Source organism: Cryptotermes secundus, unplaced genomic scaffold, assembly GCF_002891405.2.
Source record: "Cryptotermes secundus unplaced genomic scaffold, Csec_1.0 scaffold218, whole genome shotgun sequence".
NCBI lineage: Eukaryota > Metazoa > Arthropoda > Insecta > Blattodea > Kalotermitidae > Cryptotermes > Cryptotermes secundus.
Genome location: NW_019733320.1, coordinates 203,151 through 230,493, shown reverse-complemented (window position 1 = coordinate 230,493; position 27,343 = coordinate 203,151). Strand labels below are relative to the sequence as shown.

The window sequence follows — 27,343 nt, the reverse complement described above, 5'->3', positions numbered from 1 at the left end:
AACAACACAACATATTGTTGTCGGCCATTTTGTTAGGAGTGATACTGGTCATGTGATGCAAGCTATTGACGTCACAAGACACTCAAGGTTAACACAACAGCTGGTTCCACCTACCACCATATTCTCTTTCGTCTGCTGTTCCCAGGTTGCATGCAAAAAAAAGTTGCTCATGACTTTCGGTACGACCTACGTACAGTATTTGAAACGTTGTTCTGTGGAAGTACTAAAACTTTAATATCATAAACATATGTTTAAAAGGTGGAATCCCTGCTTAATATGCTCCATTTTAAGTTTTTCCAATGCGTAATGTTCAGTTTCAACGATCCCAAGTCAATAATCTGTGTCAAGTTTCCTCCTCTTAAGAGTTTCCTTAGTTTTGTATTGAACTCCACTGTTCCTGGAAGAAACCTTTGTGCATATGTGTGCACACCATGTTTGTAAAGATGTGACATACCCGATTGTGACATAATGATAAGACAAATGGTCTTTCATTGCATAGCTCCATGTTCAGTACCAGCCAACTTAATTGTCAGATTTATAGTGGGTTAAGTGGCCCTGAAGTGGGTTTTTCTTGAAGTTCCACCCTTGCCAGTCGTTATTCCACCATTGTCCCTACTCGTCTATCGCTGCCCCCTGAGGTGTGCAGTAGCCCTGAAGAGGTAGAAAATTATCTCATACTCGCTCTTAATTTAGGAGCTGCATTTCTGAGCCAGTACTTGGTTGGTTTTATTGGGTTTGTATGGTGCAACCATGTAAAATATTCTTAGCATTTTCTACTTATCTTGGACGTAGCAGTAACTTATAAGTGTTCTTCAATTTTAATGAAACATTGTGGGAGTTCTTGTATGATCAGTAGCATTAAGCTTGGCAGGAAAGGGATTGACTTTGCTCATAAGGTTTAGCATTCTTGATTATCCGTAACATGAAACCTACATTGTATGTATAAGCAGTGCAAACTTTTGTTTTTGTAAAAGGTTATAAATATGGTCATTTGTCATTGTTGCAAAATAGGCCTCATCATCATTTATGTGATTTAAGTATCTTAGTTTTCTGCTATTTTTCCATCACAAAATCTTATTAAGTGTTAGGTGCAAATGTTTTAGTGTAAATACAAATACGTTGGCATGTAATATACAACATGTAATTTATTAGTCTGTATTTTTATAATCATTGTAGCATATGTGTTGCTTCCTTGGTGGTTCCATAGTATTTTTTTGCTAGCTTGCATTGTTTTAGATAATCAGGAGTAGATGTTTTTAGTTGTACTAGAGATCTGTATCTTTTCAGTGTAATTTGTTGAAAAAGGGTAAAAGCTGTGTAAAGCTGAAACAGGTATTAGTTATTTTATTCTACAGGATGATGATGTTGGTGTATTATTACTATTACAACACTTTATTTGGATATTATAATATAAAACTGTCAAAATTACTGTCTTGGAGTCTTGTTCTGTCCCTGTCCTCGGGTAAAACAAACACAAATATAATCTAAAATGTCATAGATACAGGAGTAGCCGGCATGGTGCATAAGGCACAGCTGATCTATTGGTGAACATGAACTTTGTCTAATGGGCCATGCAGCGTAGGTCCATTTGTTTCTAATTTACCTGAGAGATAGAGAAAACCAGTCTCTGAAATGTAGTTTTTAGAATTTCTTATTTTGACTGAGGCCGTGGATAATGTCAAAATAAAGAGCTACAAGAATATTATTACTACTGTTGTTGATAAAACCGAAGGGGCAACTAGCCACACTTCACATGGTCACTGTACTGTAGATGTCTGCATAAATTGTATACACTATTACACATGTACTTGATGCATGAAGCTGCTAATTTACAAGTTAAAGTATTTTTCAGGATTCTTCATATTCCTTCTTGAAGCTAATTTTAAAATATCTGTCCATACATTTTGTTACGTAGGTTTTTTTTTTTTTCATGATGACTGCGAGGAATATATGAAAAATATTTTCTGCCATTCATATATATATATCCAGGATTGCTGTGCCATCCACCCTTATGCAAGGTTGGTTGTTCACTGTTTCTTTATCCAAATTGTTATGTTTGATGAAAGTTATATAGTAACATGCTTTGACAAAACAATAGGTCTCTCTTTCAGAATACACTTTGAGCACATAGTATTTTCTTCTGTCAGTAGATGGTGTACGTAGCTACCTTCTGTGATTCCTTGGCTTCTACTCACAGAGTGTATTTTTATGTTCTTTGTAGTCATTGCAATAAGCAGCAACTGTTTCCCAAAACAGCATTAACTGGTTGGGCCTTTTAGTGGAGGTGTAAACTGATTTTTTATGTTATACAGAAGAAAGTCAGTCATTAATGGTTCTGTTCATGAACTGTAATCTTGCCTGTAGCTTTGTGTGTCAAGAAACTTAGTCTCAGACGTTAAGGGAAGAACAAGACTGAAGAGTTTTTCAGAACAGAGTGGCAAGGAGAACACTTGGACATAAGAGGGATAAAATAAAATGCGGCTGGAGAATTTGCATAATGTATGGTTCTCCCCAGATGTCACTAGAGTGATGAAATTAAGGCATGGGGTGTAGCATGCATGGGAAAATGATGTATAGAAAGTTTTGGTGGGGAGAATCTGAAGGACAGACCACTAAAGCAAATAGTCAGGACTTACATTAGACTTCGAAAAATGATGGAATGGACACTGTGGAAGTTTTGGCCCCCTCTGAAACTGAAAAAGATATTTCACTCAGAGTAGGAGCTTGAATGTAGGAACACTGGCCACTCTAGACAGTTTCCCCCACCAGCTGGAAAAAAAAAAAACAGGATGGTGGTGATACGCCTGTATCAACTGATACCCTATCAGGAAGCTGCTCAGGATGAGCTTCCTTAAGGAGGGAGCAGCGGGAGTGGTTGTAGAGTAAACACCGCGGAAGAACTGAACCACAGGAAGGGATGGTGACACACCAATAGGCTACTCGGGACGAGCAGCCTTAAGGAGGGAGAAATGTGGTATATTTGCTTAAAGCAAAAACTGTGGAGTCAGAGAAACAGACATTGCTAGGTAATGGCCCTTATACATGCAGCAGAGGAATGCATCATGTAGGCTGTGATGTCATGCAACAACAAAAGAGGCATTGCAAGCAGCATTCTCTGTGTGTCCATGCCGCACTTCTTGCTACACAACTGTGCAGTAAACACCTCTCTGCAGCAGTGAATCAACACACAACAATCGAGTAAGTGGTGTTTTCTGTGGATCCACCCTGAGGTTCTATAGAGAGGATCTCATGCAGCTAGAATTAGAATTGAGTCCAGTTCTAGAGTTTGTATATATGAGACAAATTCCATCTTAAGTGCAACAATTTAATTGTAGTTCTTTCTTCTTCCCTTCCTCTACACTACATGTTTCGGCCCTAAATGGCCATCATCAGGTGTGTATTATTACGTAGCTGCTACACTGCCCATAGTTTAAAATTTAAAATCACCAGTCTTTCCAATTGTATGTATGTATAAAATCTTTGTTAACCTACACGCTTCAATTTGATTTCTAAAATTGGCACTTTTTTAAAACTTCAATTCAAATTAAAATGTTTATAAATTTTCTGTTCTTTTTCTATTTCCAAATTTTTAAAAATTTTCTCGGGGTACACGCCCTACNTAGAGTTGGTAGTTGCAGCAGGGAATTGAGAGAGTCGGCAGCCAAAGGTGATTGAGAAGAAATGGCAAAGCACTGTGCAAAGAAGACTTAGTGTGATTTTAAGTGACAGTGAGGCTGTTAAAAATCCATTAGTGAAGACTGAGAATCCTAGTCTGTGTGTAATGGTGAACTGTAAAGTGCAGATTAGCGATAGTGCTGTATTTATTACTTGTAGTTATGAATGAGTACATAAGGTGCCAATGAATCCAGTCCAAAACTCCATCTAATAGTCAGAACCCTAAATATGTGACAATATGAATGGCTCTCCAAGAAATAGAATTTGAGGGGGTGGATTGGATTTGTCTGGCCCACATCAGGGACCAGTTTCATTTTAACATGGCAGTGAACCTTTGGAATCCATTAAATTCTGGGAAATTGTTGAGTGGCTGAATGGCTATTGGCCTCTCAAGAAGGACTCAGCTCCATGGAATTAATTGATTAGTAATTAGGTGGGTAGTTACGGATGTGGAAACATTTCATTTGACAGGTTAGGTTTTAGACACATCTACATTGCTTGACACCTCTTTATTACAAATTAGCAAAAATAAATCAGCACAGAAAAGGGTAAACAAATGAGGAACTTGATATCATCATAGTAATATAGTAGTGTATATTATTTTTGCAGATGATTATTAAATTATGTATTCTTTGTCTTTTATTACTTCTAAATAGCCATTACACTGTATAGAAGTAACTGAATCATGGTACTTGTTTATAGATTCTGATTTCTGTACATATTTGATTCTTGTAGCAGTAGGATTCAGCATGTAAAAAGGAAACTTATATGGGAAGCATTAAATTTTAAACAGATATTTATTATTGAATTCTGTCTATTTCTGCAGAGAAGTAAATCTGTTGAATATACAATTAACCCCTAGGGCCTTACTGTATATAACTCCTTTTGGATGCTGTTGAAAGTAACAAATCAAGAATTTCTTTATATTGTACAATTCTAGAAGCAAAACTGTGGATAAATAGATCACTTACTCTGATTCAAAAATGCATTATTCAAGTAGCAGTAGAAATGAGGTTGGAGGTATAGACTAGATCTGCTTTGGGGCAGGGTCCAATGGCAGGATATTCTGAAAGAAGTAATGAACACTCGAGTTCCATAAATGGAGAACTTTTTGTATAGATGAGTGGCTGTTAGCTGTTACTGTTGTTATTGAAGAGCTCTGCTCCATGGATATACTTATTACTATGGTAGCTTATAGCCTGTAGGCAATTTGAGAGAATGTTTATAGATAAAAATAATGATTAAATTTTGTAATAGAATTAGGTAGGATTAGAGCACATAGTATATCACCTGATTGCTCTGTAATGAATCGTTGCAGTTTGGCAGTTGGTCTTGCATCCTAAAGGCTTCGGGACACAAACTGTTAGACATTCAAGTGAAATACTTAATTTAGGCCTTGCTCTGGTTAATGGTCTATTTTACCTCATTTTTTGTACAATAACTATAATTTATGTACAGTCTTTTATTGTGGCTGCATGTCTGTATGAAATTATACTTCATCATGAAAATAGTAATCTATTATTATTCAGTAATATGCATGTCTAAAAATTTGAAGGTGGAAAAATGTGACTTCAAGATTCATATCCATATGCATATTCTGAGTTATGACACTGTGTAGTATGGTAGGTGGATACAGATGCTGCGGAGGATTATGATGCCTCTATTTTTACGATACTCAAACATCAAGGTACTTGTAAGATTTGAGGCTTTCACGGCGGTGACTATGAAGAAAGCAGTCTTCTGGGATTTGGCACCGTGTATATGTGGTGTTAACCAACGTTTCAGAGGAACATATCGCCTCCATCTCAGAAGACTGCTTTCTTCATCAAGGTACTTGTACGTCTGCCCTGAGGTGGAAGTACTATGAAGACTGAGGCAGTATGTTCCCCTGTAACACTGGTATCCACTTCTCAGACTACACAGTTCATAACTGAGAAGGTCATTATATGAATTTCAGTGCCTCGAAAACCTCAAATCTAAGATAGTGATAGATTCATGACAGTTTCAAATTATACAAATGGATTGACGGACAGAATTACCTGTTTTGATTAAAGCCTTCAAGTTAAGAATTTAAAACTGTAAGAAATGACAGTAGTGAATGTATATGCCTCAGACACTGAAAATGATTCAAAACTATTTATGTTAATGAGATTATAAAGTTATTGACACATTTTATGTGTCGTGAATGATTAATCAAATGGAGCCTAAGTAATTCATCTCTTAATTGTGACATTGCGAACATGTGAGTGCAAAAGATCAAATATTCCATCATCAGTTTCTGTCTGTGTCTTTTTGTGAATTCAGACATTGAAAAAACAGAACGTGTGCAAGGTTGTTAACAACACATGGTTGTCCAGTATAGGCAGCTGAGATGCTCATATATACGCATGCAGAGTGAATTATTGATTTCCAAGCACCTGAAATTCTGATGGAACTGGCCCACATTTTAGAGCAGAATTCACCATTTTGTTGAAGTTACTTCAAAACAAAGTTGTGATGTACATACATTCATCTGCCATATATCACTTCTACCGTCCGCTGGTAGCAAAGCTTCCGATCACCCTTCCTGATGCAGGTGCCATTACAGTGCAGTCCTGTTGAATTTATGATCATATTACATTATATCCAAAAGGTTTCACCCAACAATCCAACATGTCATCTAGAAGACCCCATGCAAGTACTAAAGCAAAAACATGCGCTTTTGACTTTGTACTGGGTTCCTGTAGGAATTTCTCTCATGTAACCAGTAATCCCCCATACCTACCAGATAGCCAGGAATTTGCTGTATGTAATATAGCAGTTTGTACCAAGGGGTATTCAGATTCATATTCTGTAATACAGGATGTCCTAAAAGTCATTTTGCTGAGATTATACTCGCATTCAGGAAAAGAAAACTACTTTGTTTACAACCAAATGCAAATTGAGTAAATACACTAATAACACAGTGACTGACAGAAGCTAGTGCTGGTGTAACCACAGTGTTATCACCTATTTGAATTAAAAATCTGAACACAAGTGGAAATAGAGTTAAACATTTCACCATCTTGGTAAAGCAACTTTTAAGACACCTGGTATATACAGAAATTGCTACTTTCTGTTTGTTTGAACTGTATTAGTATCTCTTCTTCCTTTGACATTTCCACTTTCATTCAGGCAATAAAATGTATTTGCCTACACAAAAACACACACTTTGTATATGTTGGACTGACTGATTGAGGTGAGTGCAACAACTGTTTAGTCATCCATTGAAATTGATGAGTGTACAGTGAACCAAAAATTTGCGCTTGTGTGTGTAGTTAAAAAGTTGTGTTTTACATGTACTTGATTTACCTATTTTTATTTTTCACAGTACATGAAAGTCTGTAAGTAAAGTCTAATCAACAGCAATAGGAAAACAATATAGTTTTACTTTCTCTTGTTCCCAGCTTGTCAGAAATTATAATGTAAGTCCTGTGCTCAGCTCTTTGTTGAGTTTTGCCTGTTAACCACTGTTCTTTGCTATGAATATATGTATGTGTATCATAGAACATGTTTGGGAGTAGAGCAGACATGTTCCCACGCTGTTGAAGACGGTTTTGTATTTTGATATACCATGATGTTAAGACTTAAATTTATTATAAATAAAATCATCACACTGTCAGTTTGTATGTAGATTAAAATATGACACTTTTAACAAATGTATCATCAGGTAATTACATTACATGTAAGAAGCTATTCATTGCATGAAAATTCAGGTTTTTATAGCAGTGAATATTAAGACTGTGATGTTTTGTGACATTACAGCGTTAGTCTAACAGAAGATAACCAAATTTGAAGGAAGGTGCTGGCTCCATCTTTGGGATTAAACCCTGGAGATGAAAGCAGTGTGTCTTCCCTGATTTTGCTATCCTTCTACCTGACTACATGATGTCACACCACAGAAGACTGTAGCCCTGAAAACTATTCACTGTTTGTGTTTATTGAACATCTAATGATGTTGAGTACTGTCTTTGGGATGTGACATCATGTAGCCTGGTAGAAGTTTACCGACTGCATAGAGGAACATGCTGCCTCCATCATGGTTAAAGAGTAAGCCAAGCAAACAGCAACAGATTCTGCTTGCTGCTTGTTTCCTCAGCTTACTCGTATACTCTGAAGATGGTGGCAGTACATTCTCTGAAAGCTTGGTGAACGTCTAACAGGCTACACATTTTCATATACCAGAAGATAGTACTCCTCAGTTACTGCCATTGGAACTGCAAGTCTCATACGGTGTTTTTTAAGTCTGATATCACTATTGTTGTGACAGTTAATATGAATATTAGAGCTCAATTTGCACAAATTACAGACTTGCTAGATATAACATGAAGAGTTGAGAGTGGAAGCAACTTCAGGGTTATACAATGTATTGTGTCTGTTGCCCTGAAATGTGGCAAACAGAACAAGATAGTATGCATGCAGCAAAATCATAACCCAGTTACATTACAGAGTGAATTAGACATTTAAGAATGAAAAATTGTGCCCCCACCCAAGGAAAACCTTGGCAATGTCCATGGCTGCTCTTTTAAAAATGGTGTAAATGAGTGTTACTGGATTATTTGGTCTGAGACTAGTGACTAGTTTCCTGAAGTTTAGGTTGCATACACATTTGTATGGCCATGGAGCACAGGAATATTGGTAGCAGGGGAGGGTGCAGTTTCAGCTTTTAACTACCTGCAAATTTTTTTTTTTCATTTCAGTTTTAAAAAGTAAAGTAAAGCTATCCCTGTAACAGGCCTTGAAGGCCTATAGGGTTGTGAGACGAGGGTCCCGCATTTTCTAGACAATCGGCTCAAATATGGTGGTAAGGTTGTCAGCCGGCCACACTTTACTCCCCAGGTAAATTATTTAATTAATTCCTGGTACTTATTTCTTTTAGAGGCTGAGTCGACCCCAGGGCCATAGTGCGGCTGGAAGGATTAGGCCAATTGAAAAAAATTCAATGACCTCATCAGTTTTAACCCCCTTAAATTTAGAATACTCTTGATGCCTCTAGCATGCATAGTGTTCATGAGAAAGGGATATATGCAGTTACATTACATGGTAATGACATAGAATTGTTGGTAGCAGTATTTAAAATAACCTTGAGGTTGTACAACCATCAGATAATGATATAGATTGTTACCTTATTATTAGGAAGTTAACTATATTCTATTTTCAACACATGATAGGAACCAAAATTGTCATACTGGAGATCTGATTGAACACACAGGGCCTTTCTTCCATGAGGTTGTTTACTTAAGGTGTGATGTATGATCAAACATGTTTTATACAGCCAGTATAAGGAAATATAGAAATGTGTCCGTTATATTACGTAGGACGTTCTACAGTAGCAAAACCTAGAAAAATAAATATTACAGGGTTATTTTCAAAGAACTAAGAGTTACTTCAAATCAGGGCATAGCCATGCATGGGCCAGCTTTACAACAAAAGAATTACAGTGAAACCTGCTTAAAACAATTTCAAGAGAACATTTTTTTTTTCATTTAACACAGGTACTTACTTCTGTATAAAAAAAAGTTTTGTATGTACCTAATGTATTGATAGGTATCAGAATTTGGAAACTCATGCTGTGTATATATATATATATATATATACACACACACACACACATGGTAGTGTCATTAAGTTCATGGAATGTAGTTTTATCACATCATATTACAAGGTATTCACATACACTTACACAGATCCACATCGGCCCTCAAAATAGTTGCTGTTGGCTGCTATGCAAGTGCCAACGTTGATATAGCTGTCAAAAACATTGCTGAAACATATTGGCAGTAAATTCCCGTACGACGCTTTGCGTCCATTCCACGAACTTATCGACTGTGGTAGTATACACACACACTGTATTGTCATGGAAAAATACATTTTTTTCCCCCATGTGTGAGTTGAGGCTCTCACAGGAGTGACAATTAACAGTTCTCTCTATCTTGCCTGTACCGAGAACCTTTTTTCTTCAGGGAGTAGGTAAGAGGCTTCCACAGGCCGCACCATAGCTCAAGCAGTTAGTTGCTGGCTTCCCAGCACAGCAGCCTGAGTTCGATCCCGGGTCTGGTCAAGTGAGATTTGTGGTGGACAAAGTGGCACTGGGGCAGGTTTTCTCCAAGTATTTTAGTTTCCCCTGCCAATCTTCATTCCACCAAATTCTCTATCATCATCAAATAATCACCTGGGGCTGGTACAATAGGCCAATCAGTGGCCGCTGTGCCGAGTGGACCCAGCTGGCCTCCACCCCCCACTAGTGAATTAAAAATAAAAGGCTTCCACGACCCACTCAAGGAGAATCCTTCCATCCTGTTCATGGTGTTAGGGCAGGGCTCGGTCTCTGTCACTTCCCTTATGAGCTATTCCCTGCAGTTCTTTACCCTACACACTTCAATCCTGAAAATGGAGACAGCTGCACAGCGTCAAAACCCAGAATATCACAATCTGAACTGTCACTGTTAAAACTTCATAACCTGTACGTATTTTCAGTTTTCACATTTTCTGTCTATCATCCTTTTGTTCACACTCTTCTTCCTCCTCCTCCCCACTGTCTTTCTTCCTTTTTCCTCTTTCCAGACATTAAATGTCTAAGCAGAATATCTTTCATTAAATTATTGCATGTTTATTTCAATGTCAGCATTAAACAGCTTCTATTTAGAGCTGTTTTAACTCAGGCCAACATGGAGAACTTCTGCCTGCAATACAGGTGGCTTTCCATTTACACCTACTTTCTCACCAGGTGGCTTGGTGGTATTCTAAGAACCTTGTTCTGCATCTCTTCTCATTTGCCTGTTCCATCTTAACTCACTGTTCTTATAGCCTTCTTTCAGCCTCTCAGAACTATTGACCTGGCAACCATTGTTAGGATTCTTAATATATATTGTTTTCCAAGGTGTTCCCCAACCTGGAGGACCAGGGGCTAACTTTCTTTTGGACCCTACCTTTATTCCTGTGTGTGGGGCATTAATGACCTTCCCAGGAGCTTGCCAGACACTAGTACAGCCCTCTGGGACATCAGGGCACGCAAATCCCTCCACATTATGGAAGTGGGAGGTTCTAAATAATTCAGGTTCCGTTTTTAGCCAGGTTTTACTGTGTAATTTTTAACTGCCTTTTTGTTGCATGAAAAAAAAAGTGCCCTTTATTGGTAACTTGTTTATACAGGAAAGAGATCTCCACTATTTGTTGTGTATATGTTATTAAACTATCTTTTCTCTGTCAGGCAGGTTTGACATATGTATTAGCCATACATCAGCTTATTGCTGAAAATGAGCATTGACTGATAGCAAATATTTGGTGTTGTGTCCTAGTAGTGGGTGGTTGGCCAGTAGCTGCTTGCTTTTTTTTTTTTCCTTCACATATTGATGTCACCATATTCCATGTTATCTGAAGTTTTGTACAGTGCAATATTGTAATTTTTTTTATTTACATTCCAATATAAACACAACATTTATACATTTGAACTGTGAGTTTGTATGGGGTACTGTCAGATGCTGGAATCTGTATATGTAGTTATCAGTATGTATGAATAAAACATTGCTCATTTTGATCAAAATTTTCACATTAACGACATAGTGTATTTACGGGAAGGTGTGGCTCCAGACACCAAGTTGTACTTCGTGTCTTTGTACTACTGCTTTATTCTATGAAATTCTTTATTACACTGCAGGAATTTATACCAGTACAGTACCTCAAATTATGCCATGATCAGTTCCTTCCTCATCCATTACAGTTCATTATTTACTAATCTTTGTATTTTTCAACACTATATGATCATAATTATTAAATGCATTCTTACAAAAACCATGAGTAAATTCATCTGGAAGGAAATTTCTTTCCCTTCTTCATAACCACCAGCTACTCTAGAATGAGCTGTAAGCTGGATTAATCACAACTAAGTTTCAAAGAAAGAAAATTACCGTATTTACGCATGTATAGGCTGCACATTTTTTGCCAAAAATTCAAGAGGAAAACGGGTGCGGCTTATATTCGAAATCACACTTCATTTAAAAAAAATTATATTCATAATTAGTAATACAGGGTGTAATACTCCTGAAATAATATTCCAAGAAAATTATTTTTTCTATAATTTCTGTCTGAAAATTGTGCTGCGGCCTATACATGCGTAAATACGGTAATATGTAAGATATGCAGTTGTGTGTTTCTGTGATTTTAGGTGCTTGCACATGAAAGCATAGGTGAGTTCACTCAAGTCAAAATCCCTGGTTCTACACAATATTTAGTGTTTTGTTTCAGTATCAGTTAACAGAAACTTTGTCTTACTACAGATATTCACTAATCACTATGCTCTTGACATAAATTTCTGTCCTTTAAAGTTATCTTCATATTTCCTAATCCTTCAGAAAATATGAATCACCTTTTAATGCCATGACAGGTATTTCAAAGGGTGGAGATTTAAATTCATTAATTATAACCCTAAATAATGGTCATTTTCCCCACACATCTAATCTGAAGGCAAACTGTTTCTGTGATCCAGAAATATGACATGCTTACCAAGCAGGTTCACAAATAGTATATGGATGTTCTCAGAAAGTATATAACAAGCATACTGACATGTGGATAAGATCATGGAAATTGATATGTGAATTAAATATTCATGTTCATTTCTGCTCTAATCAAGTGTGTCCATCTTATTTCATATGAAAATAAAAAGCAACCAAATCATTTGTTTTATTAGGCATTCTTACAGTAAAGTTCATATTGTTTATATTTTGGAAAAGTAATGTTTTGATCAATAGTGTTGTTCTCACAGATTAAACATGAAACAGTGCATCATGCTGAGGGCTCAGCTTTCCACTATAATTAATATTTCCTTATATTACACATTTGTTTTGAAAAGTTTTTTCTTTTCCATCAACCCCATTTCCTTCAGAATTGATGCCACACTATATCTTATTTGGTGAAATTTTGAAATGGACACTTCAAATGTTTTCTTCTCGCCATTACTCAGGGTCATCTCGAACAGTATGCTGGGTTCCAGAACTCTTGATAGAACACTGGAAAACAAAATCAAGCTTATAAACAAATAACAAATTAGATGGTTGCCATTCTACCTGTCACGTGGATATGGAGGTAACACATATTGTGATACCCTTGTAAGTCAAGAACTTTATTTACTGCTAAATCTATGTGGATGCAAATGTTACTGATTTATTTATCTTCACTGCAAGCAAACTGAATTGTGAAACGGTTAGTTGGTAACTCTGTGAATATTACTTTGTTTACAGATAGACAATCAAAAGTTCAAGGGATGAATCTCTTAATACAGGGAGAATTTTACTTTGCTGACCAGTTCCGCGACTCTGTGCTTCACTGTGTCCAGTGCAGCAGCTGCTGCAAGGCATATATGAATCCTGCCGACATCAGCGTGCGTGATGGTCAGTAATGTTCAGAATAAAGGGAAGTTCTTACCTTTGTTCACAGATCATAAGAGGTGTTGAAAATGCTGTCCCTCTCTACATGTATACAGTCCTCACACTGGCAGAAGCGGTTCTGATTTACTTGTTCTATAGGAATATTTGCAATTTCCCTATGAATATTTTCTTTTGGTTCTTCCATTCAGGGGTTACTGTAAACTTTGTCCTCCACACAATCCCAGAAGAAAAAATCATGAGTATTAAGATCAGGTGAGCATGCTGGCAATTCTGTCCCCGAAGACATCAGACAAAGCCCTGCACAGAGACACGTGCAGTGTGGGCAGTAGCTCAGTCTTCCTAAAACCAGCCATAGAGTCTTTCTTCTTCTGTTAACTCTGAAAAGAACTGCACAATGACCTGTACATAAAAAAAAAAAAAAAAGTAAAGTTATCCCTGTACCAGACTGTGAAGGCCCATAGGGTTGTGAAACGTTGAGGGTCCCACATTATCTAGACATTCGGCTCAAAGATGGCGGTAAGGTTGTCAGCCTTATGCGCCTGCCGCGCTTTATTCCCCAAGAAAATTATTTAATTAATTCCTGGTACTCATTTATGTTAGAGGCTGAGTGAACCCCAGGGCCATAGTGCAGCTGGAAGGATTAGGTCAATTGAAAAAAAAATCCAATGACCTCATCAGAACTTGAACCCGCGACCTTCCAGCTTGTAGCATAGCCCCTCAACCAACTACGCTACCGCGTGCCCCTGAACCAGTCAACAAAGTTAAAAAATCTCTCTGTATATAAATGAGAATTACTTGTTATATCTTAATGTGAAATAAATGTGCAAGATTTTACCTTGATGAAATGGTTATGTCAACCCTCCATCTCAACTTCTCCAATTTCAAATAGAAACTGTCCTGGCAATTCTTCTCATCCAAAGCTAGTCTTTTTGGTCCATAAAGGATATTTATGAGGTCTGTTTGACATTCGTCAGGGAATCTAAATAATGAACCCAGAAATCAGACGTTCTGTTAACAATTAAATGCACATGTAAGATTTGAGTTGCTTCCTTTCCTGTATTTATTTATTTCTCCAAAGAATTTTGATGATGTACTATATATCCTCTTGAACTAGGCCCTACCAGACACAGCTTGGTATGAAATTAGACTGGACAATCCTGGCTCCCAATTTGAAAATCACTACATGATAGCATAATTAGAATTTCATTATGTAGAGCATTAAAAAAACAAAAATACATTCTAATAATCATAAATAAATTATGTTGTTAACATAACTGTTAGCTGCTTAATCATGAAAATATTTATCATTAAATTATCTGGCAATGAATTCTTTTGCTGTTTTCCAGATGTTTTATGCAGTGTTCAGACTCTGAAAACTTCCTCAACCCCCCCTCTCGCCCTTCTGTAACTCCATTCTGAACAGCTTTGCAGTGGACCTGAATGTACCTTCATTAAACTTAGCAGCACAGAGCATATTTTAGTACCCTGTGGTTTAAAATGTAAACAATGCTTAACTTACTTCACTTCCTTTAAGCCTTCTTTCAGATGATCAGAATTAACTGATCCCTGTGGCAGGCTTATAAATGACTGGATAAGGTTATGTATTCCAGCATAGGACTCGTACAGTTGTGACAGTGATATGTCTTGTCCCTGGACACTGTCCAATGCACCTTCAGGTATATCTTTTCCTTCCAGTGAATTGATTGCCACTGGAATTTAAACATTAGGTCAGGTATCACTAACCAGATCTGGGCTGGTACAGACATGTCACAGTTGTAATTACAGATTAGTTCTATCTTCTTGGATGTAACATCATGTAGTCTAGTGCAAGTCAACTGACACTTACTGCCTCCATCTTGAGGGCTGAGGACTAAGCCAAGCAAGAAACCAGCATGAAGCAAGCAGCAAGCAATGCTGCCCTGAAGACTGAAGCAATATGATCCTCAAAAACACTGACTTTCACCAGGCTACACAGTGTTACAACCTAGGAAACAGAACTCCTGACAGTTACAGCTGTAAGAGCCTCAAATCAAACATAGTTTATAATTGTGTACAATGGGGTACCCAAAAGAAACCGAACTAATTTTTTTGTGGGCAGAGCTTTTGTAGTACCGCGTTTTGCCGCTATGAGCGCATAGAGCTAACATTCCTGAGTCGATAAGCCGACTACCGTTGCTTCAGAAGGTAAGGACTAGTTTCGGCAGAGTTTATAGTGACAACTATTTTGTGTGATCGTCGTTTTTGCAATGACTGATTTTCATGAACAGCGTACGGCGGTGAAATTCTGCTTTTTGCTCGGGAAAAGTGGAACAGAAGCTCTTGAAATGTTAAAAACGGCGTACAAGGACGATGCTATGGGGAAAACTCAAGTGTTTGAGTGGTTTTCCCATTTCAAAAATGGTGAAATGTCAATTGATGACAAACCTCGTTCTGGTCGTCCTTCCACGGCCCGAACACATGAAAATGTTGAAAAAATTCGTGAAATCATCAAGGAAGATCGACGACGGACCATTGAAGAAATTGTGGAGCTGTCGGGAGTGACTTGGAGCTCAGCGGCCAGATTTGTGGCAGTCGGGTGACTGGTTTTTCCATCATGACAATGCCCCTGCTCACACAGCCCTGTCTGTACGACAATTCTTGACCAAAAATGGTATGACCCCTGTTCCTCACCCTCCATACTCACCCGACCTTGCCCCGTGCGACTTTTTTTTTTGTTTCCTCGAATGAAAAGAGACATGAAAGAAAAAAACGACGGAGGCGCTGTCAAGCATCTCAAAAGATGAATTTAGACAATGTTTTGAAAAATGGAATAAAAGACTAGACAAGTGTATTAGTGTAAGTGGAGAGTACTTTGAAGGGGATTGAAGGTTTGTGCTTAAAATTTGAATAAATAAGTTAAAAAAAAATAAGTTCGGTTTCTTTTGGGTACCCCCTCATATGCCCTTAAAAATTCTGGTGGCACATATTAAAATAATTGGATTGGGTCTGTTTATACAGCCATACTCCACTATTACTTAAAACAGGAAACTAATATAAGGATCTTCACAGTTATTCCTTCACCATTTTTATAAACAATTTATTATTAAGGTATACCATCTTCTAAAATGTGATGTCATGCAATTCAGTAGATGTTCACTGACAATTCAGAGGATCATACTATCTCTGACATTAGGGTTGAAAGATAAGGCAAGCAAACATCTGGCAAGGAGCAAACAGGAAGCTGAGCCTGAAGATGGAGGCAGTACATCCATGTGAAACATTGCAGAACTTCTGCTAGACTGCATGGTGTCACAGCCCCCATAAGACAGTAGTTTCACATAGATGCTGCTGTGAGAACATCAAATCCAATAATATCTAGTAAGCTTAGGTAACAATTCAAAAATTAAGATTGTGATCTTCTGGGTTAAGCAACTGTGTATCTTGAGGCTGGGGGCTGTGTTCGAATTTTGGCACAGATATTAGGCTGACTGGAGTTTTGACGGTTTCTCTCAGTCCCTCCAGGCAAATGTAATAGAATCTTACAATAGGACAAGACCGTTACTTTCTACTTCGTTTCCCTTTGATCGTTTATAACTAGTCATGCGACACTGAATAACCTATGTTAGTAATAACGCAAGAAACGAAATACTCGTGCGACTTTAAAAATGGTAGGATTAAAGTTAACGATACAAAACTATTGAAAACAGTAACATAGTTTATGCCCAACAACTGATCGACGGGCAAATTCTGAGTTTATATATATAAATTACTAGTCTTAAATACTTCATAAAGCATTCCTTCCACATGTAAACTCAACACGTGTAATACTTACGTTGTAACATACATCTAAAAACATTTTTCCTTACGTCTGGTGTCAGTTTGGACAGAAAATTGGCAGCTACAAGAATACTGGGACCCAATAAGATACTTCTCTTTTGATACATTTTACGTGTATCCTACCGTATAAACGTTTCTAATATCACATAACCTCAAACTCAGTGAATAAGCGTAGCTGAATGAATACAAAATGGTTGGAGTGACATCTTGTATATGTTGCAGGAAACACAACGAGAACCGGCGAACGACAGCTGAGTGCCAGTTCGTATCTGTGTGATTATTGACTTGACTTTGTTGGTGATTTCTGGACTCTTTGTATTATTGATGTATAATTAAACGGGAGATGCCGCTGTGCAGCAGATATGTACTTGATACGACACATAAAGATTAATTTTCATCAGCCAGTATTTGCTTTATAGGTACTAATATGTACAGAATAGTATATCAAAAAGTACTTCTTATTTCCTGAATTGTTTTAGTTTTCACTGTGTTTCATCTAGTGACTGCGTGAAAGCTATTATATACCCAGTATGCCTTGCTGAAAGTTCTAAATTTCAAATTTTAAATGTGTTACCATATACCTAGATTTGTTTGAAAGATGTGATGCGTGGTCTTGATGTAAAACTCTTTCTGTTATGAACACAGTAGTTGAAGATTGTAGTAGTGTTAAGACTCATGCTGGTGAATGCTAGGTGTAAGTCATTATTTCTAGATAAATAATATATTTTGCATACATCTTGAAAATGTTGTGTTCAATATAGATATACCAATCTCTTCTCTTAATTTGGCAGGTCGTGTATGAGACTGTCAGTGTTTCTTTTTTCTTTTGTATTTTCAGATTTTGTTATGAAACTTACAAAGACTGTGATACAAAGCTGTAGCAGTGAGTAGGGACATATAAACATACATTTATTTATTGTTGACAAATTGTAATCCTTTAGGCATATGGGCAAAAGGATTTCAAGAATGATGTATTTAATGATGTGACTTGTTCAAGTGCTACTGTTGTAGCATTTATGAATGCCAAATAAAATGAACGAATGAATGAATGCTATGAACACATCTGTACCAAATAGGAATTGAAGCTGACAAAATTAAGGAAACAGCAGTGCTACTTCCAGCTTATTTATATTGACACCAGCAGCCAGCTGTGATTATATTATTATTTCTGTGGTCAGAATTAACTTCATGGCCATAGGGTCCTAGTTTAATCAAAAGTCTTGTTTTGAGAAAATATTTATAGACTTATTAGTACACTAGTGTGAGCGATACTAGTGAGTGGTAAAACCAGTGGACTTAATATATAATGAACCATGGTTGAAAGATTCGTATTGTTGTCTTATAGGTTATGACACCATGTAGTCTGGTCATTCATTCATCAGTAATCTGTCAAGATGACAGGTCCACAGTCTCTTCCAAAACAGTTCCTCCACTTGATGCAATCTAGAGCTTTCTCCTTCAAATGAAAATATCCTCTTCTGTCCCCAAGGTCATCCAGCATTTTCTTACATCTTCCTTGTCTTCTGGTCACTTCTATCTGCCCCTTTATCATTCCTTCAATAACTTATTTTAGAAGGTAGTTACCGCGTAAGATATGACCAATCTAATTAACCTTCCGTTTTCTTATTTCATGTAGGATATTCCTCTGCTCACTGACTCTAAATAACACTTCTTCATTTCTCACATAATCGGTCCAACTGATCTTCTCCATCCTTCTCCAACACCACATTTTGAAGCTTTCCAGGTGTTTCTGATCTGCTGCTCTAAGTGTCCAAGTTTCAGCCCCATACAAAACAATGCTCCAAATGTAGCATTTCACTAGTTTCTTTCTCAAATTTAAGTCCAATTTGCTGGTAAAAAGATTCTTCTTCTTGCTAAATGCAACTTTTGCCATGGCAATCCTAGATTTAATTTCACATGTACACCTTCCATCATCTGTTACCAAGCTACCCAAATATTTAAAAAATTTCACATTCTCCAGTTGTTTTTGGTCTATCTTTATTGTGACTGGGGTTGGTTGTCTCAAAATTTTCATTACTTTTGTTTTTTCAACATTCATTTCCATGCCATAGCACCTTCCAATTTCAATTAGTCTATCAATCATACCCTGTAGCACAGTTTCTTCCTTAGCCATTAACACAAGGTCATCTGCATATTTCACAGTTTGAATAATTTGCCCTCCTAATTTGAAGTCTCCAAGCCCATCCAGAGCTTCCTTGGTAAGGCATTCACTGTACAAGTTGAACAAAATTGGTGATAAACAGCATCCTTGTCGAATTCTTCTTCCAATCTTCACACTTCTTGTCTCCCCTCTGTCCAATCGCACTCTAACTTTCTGATCCATGTACAATTTACTAATCAATCTTCTTTCACGCCAATCGATACCTATTTCCTTTAGGATCTGCATTAATTTGGTCCAGTTTACCCAGTCAAATGCCTTCTGCCAGTCTATGAAGCAAGCACACAGTTCTTCATCTATCTCCAAGGTTCGTTCTGCTGGGAGGTGTTTACAAACATTGCAGAGAAAGTTACTGCTTCCATTGTCTACACTGAAGATATGAGTAGAGGCTTACTGCATGATGATGCCTTGGCACATCAGTTGCTACTTGTATAGCAGGAGTTTGCTGAGCGATGTGCTGTTGTGCCCCTCACTCACTGTACTCTTCTGTTCTCACACTATGGCTTTTGTGTTTGATGGATGAATAGTAGTATCCAGTGCTCAGACCCTTCAAGGAATTTCATTTGTCTTCTAGCATCCCAGTAAATTTTCACAATATGATTCCCATTATTTAAAACAGTACATTTTTTTAAGATGGTCTTGATTCATTATGGACTTTTCCTTACTGCTTAAAATACACATGGGAGATGGATAAATCAACAGCTTTTGTAAATGAGCTGCTAAACAGTCATGACCAGTGATTAAGCAGAAAGTTGCCACAGTATCTCCTCTTGGAAAATCAGGAAACATATTTCTGTTCCTTTCTATTTCATCCCAGGGTTTATGCTGGATTTGAGTGGCATAATATTCTGAAAAGTATCTATTGGACAAAGGACCAGCTGTAGGTCTGTTTTCCAAGATTTTATGGGAGCTGCAGATGGCTTCGAGGATTGCTTTCAGAGTGTCACGCATGTCGGCTTTGAGGAATGTTAAAAAACTCTACAAATAACATTATGGTTTCATGTGATGTGACATCTTGTAGTTTGTTAAATAGGTAGCATCATATTGTAGGAACCTCCTGCCACCATATTCAGGTAGAAGGTGGAGGGAGCTGGTTCCTCCAAAACATTGGTGCCTGTTTCCAAACTATGTGTTGTCCCATCCCAAAAGAATGTAATCCTGTTGCCTGCCACTGTGAGAATCTCAAATCTCATAACTCTGAAGCACTCCAAGCCGCTGCCAGATAACAGTGTTTTGAAGACACTGCAAAGGGGGGGTTGTTAGTGTTGGTTGCTGCCTCAGAACAGTTTTATGTCATCACATATTGTAGATGGAAGCTTTGCAATGTGAAATTGGCAGGCAGTAAGAGATACCACAGTATTTCCTCTCTTAGTTTCTGCAGAGCATTAGAAGATGTCAGAAATGTTTAAAGATTCTGTCATAATACCTAGGATTATGCCTAGATGAGTTTTATTATTTGTTCTGGTAGGAAGTGACTTTGGCTTTGTTTTGGCAGTTAATACAGAATACTGTAATGGCTAACTGTTCCATAATACCCACACTTTCAGGGTACTGGAGTCAGTAATGTAGATTTCACCCCAGAGATTTGGTTAAATATGATAACTGCATGAGAAGTTTGAAACTCCTTTATATTGCAGGATTAATAACTTAATAATGTGTATATTCCATATTACCCTCTACATAGCTTTTAATAAAAAGATAAAGTGAAACTCAAAAGGATGAAGTTCATGTGTTTTTGTAAATAATGCATGTAAGAGAACATATAATTTTTTAAGTGGATAGTAATATTTTTCTGCTTCTTTCAGAAGGGGCAAATAATATTCATACTAGCCAACTTTCCTGTTTTTTATCCTCTTTGTGAACAGTCTGAAATTTACTTTTGTTTTCTTTTTCAGCACCGATGAGTATTATCCTGAATGCAAATTGTGAAGGTCAAAATTCATTATGACTGGGCAGCTTGATGTGGTTGTACGTACACAGAGCCGCTTGGATGGCAAGTGGCTGAAGACAGACTTGCAGCAAGCACTAAGCAATGATGGACTTACACAGTTATGGAATGAAATGGTCAAGGATGGCGAACTCACAGGCTCTTTTAGTGATGGCTTATTGAACTCCATTGGTATTACTGCTCACAAAGGTAACTTCTATTATGTGTGGTATTCTTAAGCAAGAAACTACTAGGGTCCTATCTTATGAGGTGTAGAGCCATCATTTTGGTTTATTGCTTGGCTTAGTTTTTGACCCTTCAGATGGAGGTGATATATTTCTCCAAAATGTCTGGTTGATTTTCAGTGCAATATATAACATATCCCTGAAGAAAGAACTGCTCATATCCACCAGTGTGAGAACCTCAAATCCTACAAGAAACTGCAACTTCAGAATTACTTTTGTGACCATACAGAATGACATTGAAGCATTAGTTCTTAGAATTTAGCTTTTAGGCTTCAGTAGAATGCAAGTAGTTCTTATCTAATTTTTAGTTGTGTGCAGCTACAGTTACTGGGCCCACATGGCTCTGTTTCCGTGCTCTTCACACATGAAATGTATGTATAACATTGTTGTGACAAATCTTATGAATCCCAACAGAGCAAGTTGGCTCAGTGAATGATGCTTCTCAGTTGAATTTGGAAGTTCCTGGTTTGAATCATGTAATCTTTCATGGTTTCCTTCATACCTCCAGGTGATTGCTTTTAAAGTAGGCCACTACTTATTCCTTCCACATCCTTTCCACTCTGTCATTCATTAATCATTTTATTATTTGATGCTGAATGGTGAGACCTGCTGACAGCATCATTAGATTAATTATAAATAAATATTAACTCCTCCCACACAAAGAGAAGAACAATCATGCTACTTTGCTTTCTGCAGCTGCTGATAAACTTCAAGATATGTCTCATTTTAGGTGAAAGTGGTCATTATTATTGTGGCCTGCGAGTTCTCACTTGCCCATGTTGTGATGGAATATGTGGACCTCAGACTGGGTGCAATTGCAATCCCTGTCAACGCCTTGATCGCGAAGAGGCGGCAAGAGTTGAGGTTAAGTCTGCTGATCCTGCACCTTCACAGCCACAGACAGACAGCTGGGCATGGGGACCACAGCCAGGTACGTTTGTAAGGCCAATTTCAATTTCACAAGTGTTCTCAAAATGTCAGTCAGAAGTGAGCTCTTATCACTTTTAGAATCAAAAGATTTGTGTCTTTGGTTTCCATAACTTACAGAGTGATGCAGGCTGCATGTCAGAGTACTATGTCTATGTGGATTGGCCTGCATTAAGTTCTGAACACTGAATAAGTTTCATCATAGTTATAATCAGGGACATGGCATTGGAAGTTTCCTGAATGCCATAGTCTTTAAGCTCATAATCTGAATTGTTCCACTAATTCAGCTATGTGCATATTTTAGGTTATTGCATCATTAGAATTATTCAGTGTTAAGATACCAAAATTATGTATGTTAACAGATCTTCTAAAGCATGTAAATATATGCATGAAAATTAATGGTATTTTAAATAAATACATACAAAACATTTTATTTTTTACTTTGTTATTTTAATACATGTCAGAATTGTTATTGTCCCACAGAGTTGGTAATGTGAACCCACCAATTTATTGTTTCAGCTGTTGAGCAGCTTCAGTCTTGCATCAGATCACTGAACTACGAACAGAAGGTTTTATGCCATGAAGCTGCCAGCAGTACGCTCTCAGCATGCAGGTTAAGGCAACGGTTGATGGTTGCACAGAGGTATTTTGTTGCACTTGGAAGGCATCTGCCAGCAGACGATAGCAGGCCACACATTAAAACAACTTTGAATGGAACCAGTGGGGAACACAGAAGGTACGAGCTTTCTGCTGCTTTGGTCAGCTTCAGAGTAGGGATGAAATGGCAGGCTGTGCTCAAGTCGTACCCAAGTACATTTGTAGAAGGTGTTAACATGGCTGAATCTTAAGTACAATTACGGTAACATAGGTCCTCTGTATAGTACCGTTTTATCAATAAATTGCTTGTATTGCATTCACTATAAATAATTGAAGATATTTATTGTATGCTATGATTCTCTAATTGTAGAGTAAATGAAATGTGTTAATGTTTGTGTGATTGAAACATTGTATATTTCACTTTCAGCACAAAACCTGCAGAGAAGGCAACCATAAGCCTTGCTAAAGTGGGTTCCAGGGCAGCACTGAATTTCTCGTTTGCATTCCTGAGGAGAGCTTGGAGGTCAGGTATGCTGTTGTTCCTGCAAGTTGGAGAGCAGAAGCACTGTGGCACTGCAGTAATAAATCTAACTTGAATTATGGTGAAGGAGTCTGAGATTGGGCTCAGAAGCACAGAACAGGAAAAGTGTCACACAGAAGGAAGAAATAACATGGGAGAGAACTGAGGAAGGACTCTGGGAAGAGAGAAATAGCTGGAGAGAGGCTTGATTTCTGGTTCAGCGATGTGTGGAAATGTTGAAAGAAGGAGGATAAAAGGGTTGCATTTTAATTACAAATCATCATCATCATCAGTAATCTGTCAAGACGACAGGTCCACAGTCTCTTCCAAAACAATTCCTCCACTTAATGCGATCTAGAGCTTTCTCCTTCAAATGACAGTATCCTCTTCTGTCCCCAAGGTCATCCAGCATCTTCTTATGTCTTCTTCCTCGTCGTCTTGTCACTTCTATCCGCCCCTCTGTCTTTCCTTCGATAACTTCTTTTAGAAGGCAGTTTCTGCATAAAACATGACCAATCCAATTAGCCTTCCATTTTCTTATTTCGTGTAGGATATTCCTCTGCTCACTGACTCTAATTAACACTTCTTCATTTCTCACATAATCGGTCCAACTGATCTTCTCCATCCTTCTCCAACACCACATTTTGAAGCTTTCCAGGTGTTTCTGATCTACTGCCCTAAGTGTCCATGTTTCAGCCCCATACAGAGCTATGCTCCAAATGTAGCATTTCACTAGTTTCTTCCTCAAATTTAAGTCCAAATTACAAATATAACAGATTTAAAGGTTCGATTTGGGGGGGGGGGATGGGAGCGATTCTGAGAATTTGTCATGTTTCAGAGTAATATTCATCCATTTTTATCTCTTTTCAAGGTGAAGATGCTGATTTATGCAGTGAGTTACTTAATGAATCTCTTCAGGCATTACAGTCTCTTCCTGAAGCAACTCTCTTTGATGAAAATTCTGTCTCACCAGTATGGCTGGAAGTTGTTGAAAGATCGGACAAGTTTCTACGACAAGTGGTACTAGGGTAAGTAGAAGTCCAGTAATATGCTTTGGAGCACTTGATATGGCTCAGTACTTTGATGAAAGAGGGTAATTATCTGAAGTAGTTTAACATGTCCTGTCTGAATCTGTTTCTTACATAAGAAAGTAGTGTTGACTGCCAGATTCCAAATGTTATTAATCATTTTGATTCATATGGCTTCTTGCTTGGGAATTGGCTTTTATCTTTACAGTTTCAATAGTTTAATCACTAAATGTCATTAGGTTGGCAGTACTCCTACTTCTTATTCAGGAGATCCCAAGTTAAATTTTTTGGCACAAGGATCAGCTATTCAGTTCAAACTGAGGATCATGATTTTCTTCTGGATGAATCCTGGAATGGTGCTTGTATTATTAAAATTGACAGGGCAGAACAGTAGATTGTTGCTGACATGCCAGTATGTGTTCCAGGGATACAAATAGTAGTCGCAGCTGGTGTGAAGTTCCTGTCAGTGATCAGCACACAGCACTCTGTTTACTGCTTGAACTTGCAGTTCAAAGAGGTGCACTGAGCAACATACTTGATGCTGTGATCTTACTTCTCAACTTATGGGACAGGGGAAAGTATCGAGTGGACAACAGGTTTGTTTATAATGTGTGTTAATACTGCATCACACACTGGATCTTTTAGTAGAATTCATAAGTATACAAGTAGCCCAGTTTGATACTGAATTTTGTATGAATTTCATGCTAATGTGATTTTATATGATTTTTTTTTAATTTAAATTAATTTCTTTAATCAAGACTAAAAATTAATAATTACATTATCCATCTCTAACAAAAAATCTGCTAGCTCTTTGGTGTTGAGATTTTCGGGTACCTGGAAATGTATTGGGCTGGGATTAATCGTTAAGAACCAACATGTAATGAAAATAATATTTTACTGCCATGAAGATGCATGTATGATGGCTGGTACTGCAGAAGTGTCTTACTGAGGCATTCTGTGATGCAGCCATACACTTAATATCACTGCCATCCCTGGGGAAAAGATGACATTATTTACTAACTGAGAGGATAGGTCGTGCCATAGCTCATGCAGTTAGTCGCTGGCTTCCCACCGCGGTGGCCTGGGTTAAAACCCGGGTCTGGTCAAGTGGGATTTGTGGTGGACAAAGTGGAGCTGGGGTAGGTTTTCTTCAAGTACTTCGGTTTCCCCTGCAAATCCTAATTCTACCAAATTCTCCATCATTATAATCACCCGGGGCAGGTACATTAGGCCAATCAGTGGCTGCCATGCCAAATGGACCCAACTGGACTCCACCCTCCACTATGTGAATAAAAGAAAACTGAGAGGATGGAATGTTTTCTTTAGCTGGTCGTAAGTCCATCCAAGACTTATACAGAACAGTTCCATAAGCCAAACCCCTCAGCGGAAGTTAGGGGATGCCTGTATTATGGTTGGGCTGTTTAGAAGGTATCACAAATTATACAGTTCATAACATTGCCTTTTCTTTTTTCAGGGTTGTGTCATCTGGAACCAGTGCACCTCTGGTTCCTTTACTGAGGAGATTTGAGCAAATTTCAAGTTCTAAAGTTGGTCCATTAAATGCTTCTTGGGATGAAAATGCACAAATTGTGGTCAGTTAAAATTATTAACTTTGATTCTTTTATTGTTGAACTCTGAAACTTCACTGGTTGTAGCTATGGCACTGCATGTCACAAGAAATGTACTAAGATCAGGTGTGCCTTGAGCCGTTGGTGTTTTAAACTCATTCTTCTGTTGAGATACAAATATAATATGATAATTTGGAATACGTAAACCCCTAATTACAGACCAATTCTCTGAGAAGTGTATAAAATTTTAAATTGTATCTTAGGTCTTCTAGTTTCTAGACCCCCATTTCCACTATAATGTTTAGTTGTGCCAGATCCTATTCTTAGAACAAGATACCGGACAAAACGGCAAAATGAAACACAACACTTCTAGAATATATGCTGAGCCTATAGTAGCCCATGGTGTATGATGCCCTGCCAATCAGAAAGGGCTTACAGTGCCACTTGTTCTTTAGAGCAGTCTTGCAGAAGAGTGGTTCTTCTCACTGTCGGCCACTTCCACACACACAATTGTAATTTGCTTTTGGTACGGTGCAGAGAACACCAAGTTCTTGATCCCATGAAGAAAGTCCAGATCATTATTTCATGTGTTTAAGAGCTCAGTGATCCTTACACAGTTTTCACATTGTTCCTGTAGCAGCAATATTGATACAGTATGTTGGTAGACATGCATTGTAATGTTCTTACGAGAGCCAAAATTCCTGATTTCTCTATGATGTTCTTTGCCATCTGTCAGCAGTCATAACTCATCCTTGTGTACGTGTCTCACATTGTCTTTATTCATGATGGTGCAGGCCGTCCACTGCGTGGGTCATCCTCCATCAGCTCACAGCCATCCTTGAACCTGTGTTGCCACTGAGACATAATTGGTTGGCCATATACTGTCCAAAGCTTCTGCAGTTTTTCTATCACCAATTTTTCCAACCACTAGTAGAATTTCGTGTTAGCTCACTGCTTGAGCTGATCCATATCACTGCTCTGGAACCTGCTACCACATACTACTTTGTCCCCTGAATCTTATCACAACCACTAATGTAATGACAGCTGAAGAATTGCAGGGACTATACATGTCTTGACATATCTGAGCAAGCTTGAACTGTGTGCCACTATTCTTCATTATTTCCTTCTGTCTCAGAATTTTCGAAGCTACCATTTATGATATGCAAGGTTTGAGATCCTCAAGGCAGTGTTAAGATTACAGCCATGTGGGATGTGACACAGTGTAGTTTGATAGATGGGTTCAAACATTTTGGAAGAACTCTCTGCCTCCATCTTCAGAGTAGAAATACTGACGAAAAGAGGTCAGGGATCTTAGCAGCTTCTGTCTTTTCATTTGGAGCAGTTTAAATCTGTTTTAGAGCGGCCTGACCATAGAAGATCACTGTGTTATGTGCTGTGAGAATTCTGATTACAAGGTGTCCCAAAAGTCATGAAATATATATATATATATATTTTTTTTT

At 37.8% G+C, this 27,343-nt stretch overlaps 2 protein-coding genes across 4 annotated transcripts in view; one reads left to right on the top strand and one right to left on the bottom strand.

The window, feature by feature from the left end:
• Positions 1 to 12,339: 12,339 nt before the first annotated feature.
• On the bottom strand, positions 12,340 to 17,101 carry LOC111867912 (COMM domain-containing protein 5-like). 3 transcript variants are annotated; one of them, XR_002843420.2, is made up of 5 exons: positions 16,888 to 17,101; positions 14,596 to 14,785; positions 13,912 to 14,055; positions 13,114 to 13,475; positions 12,615 to 12,698 (listed from the first exon to the last, which is right to left on the bottom strand). XR_002843420.2 is itself a non-coding variant. In XM_023858133.2 (4 exons), the coding sequence occupies exons 1-4, from the start codon at positions 16,997 to 16,999 to the stop codon at positions 12,521 to 12,523; spliced, it is 624 nt and encodes a 207-aa protein (XP_023713901.1). In that variant the 5' UTR covers positions 17,000 to 17,101; the 3' UTR covers positions 12,340 to 12,520. The 3 variants fall into 3 exon arrangements, 2 of the variants coding, with proteins under 2 accessions (XP_023713901.1, XP_023713902.1); XM_023858133.2 differs by lacking the exon at positions 13,114 to 13,475 and having other exon boundaries at positions 12,340 to 12,698; XM_023858134.1 differs by lacking the exons at positions 13,114 to 13,475; positions 16,888 to 17,101 and adding an exon at positions 16,839 to 16,877 and having other exon boundaries at positions 12,340 to 12,698.
• A 73-nt stretch (positions 17,102 to 17,174) lies between these two features.
• Positions 17,175 to 27,343, top strand: part of LOC111867911 (E3 ubiquitin-protein ligase HERC2) — a 126,577-nt gene continuing 116,408 nt past the window's right edge. The window contains exons 1-8 of the mRNA XM_023858132.2: positions 17,175 to 17,311; positions 20,967 to 21,208; positions 21,974 to 22,174; positions 22,690 to 22,906; positions 23,195 to 23,295; positions 24,159 to 24,315; positions 24,741 to 24,911; positions 25,790 to 25,907. Coding sequence (XP_023713900.1) covers positions 21,016 to 21,208; positions 21,974 to 22,174; positions 22,690 to 22,906; positions 23,195 to 23,295; positions 24,159 to 24,315; positions 24,741 to 24,911; positions 25,790 to 25,907 — 1,158 coding nt within the window. The 5' untranslated portion in view covers positions 17,175 to 17,311; positions 20,967 to 21,015. The remainder of the gene's footprint in view (positions 17,312 to 20,966; positions 21,209 to 21,973; positions 22,175 to 22,689; positions 22,907 to 23,194; positions 23,296 to 24,158; positions 24,316 to 24,740; positions 24,912 to 25,789; positions 25,908 to 27,343) is intronic.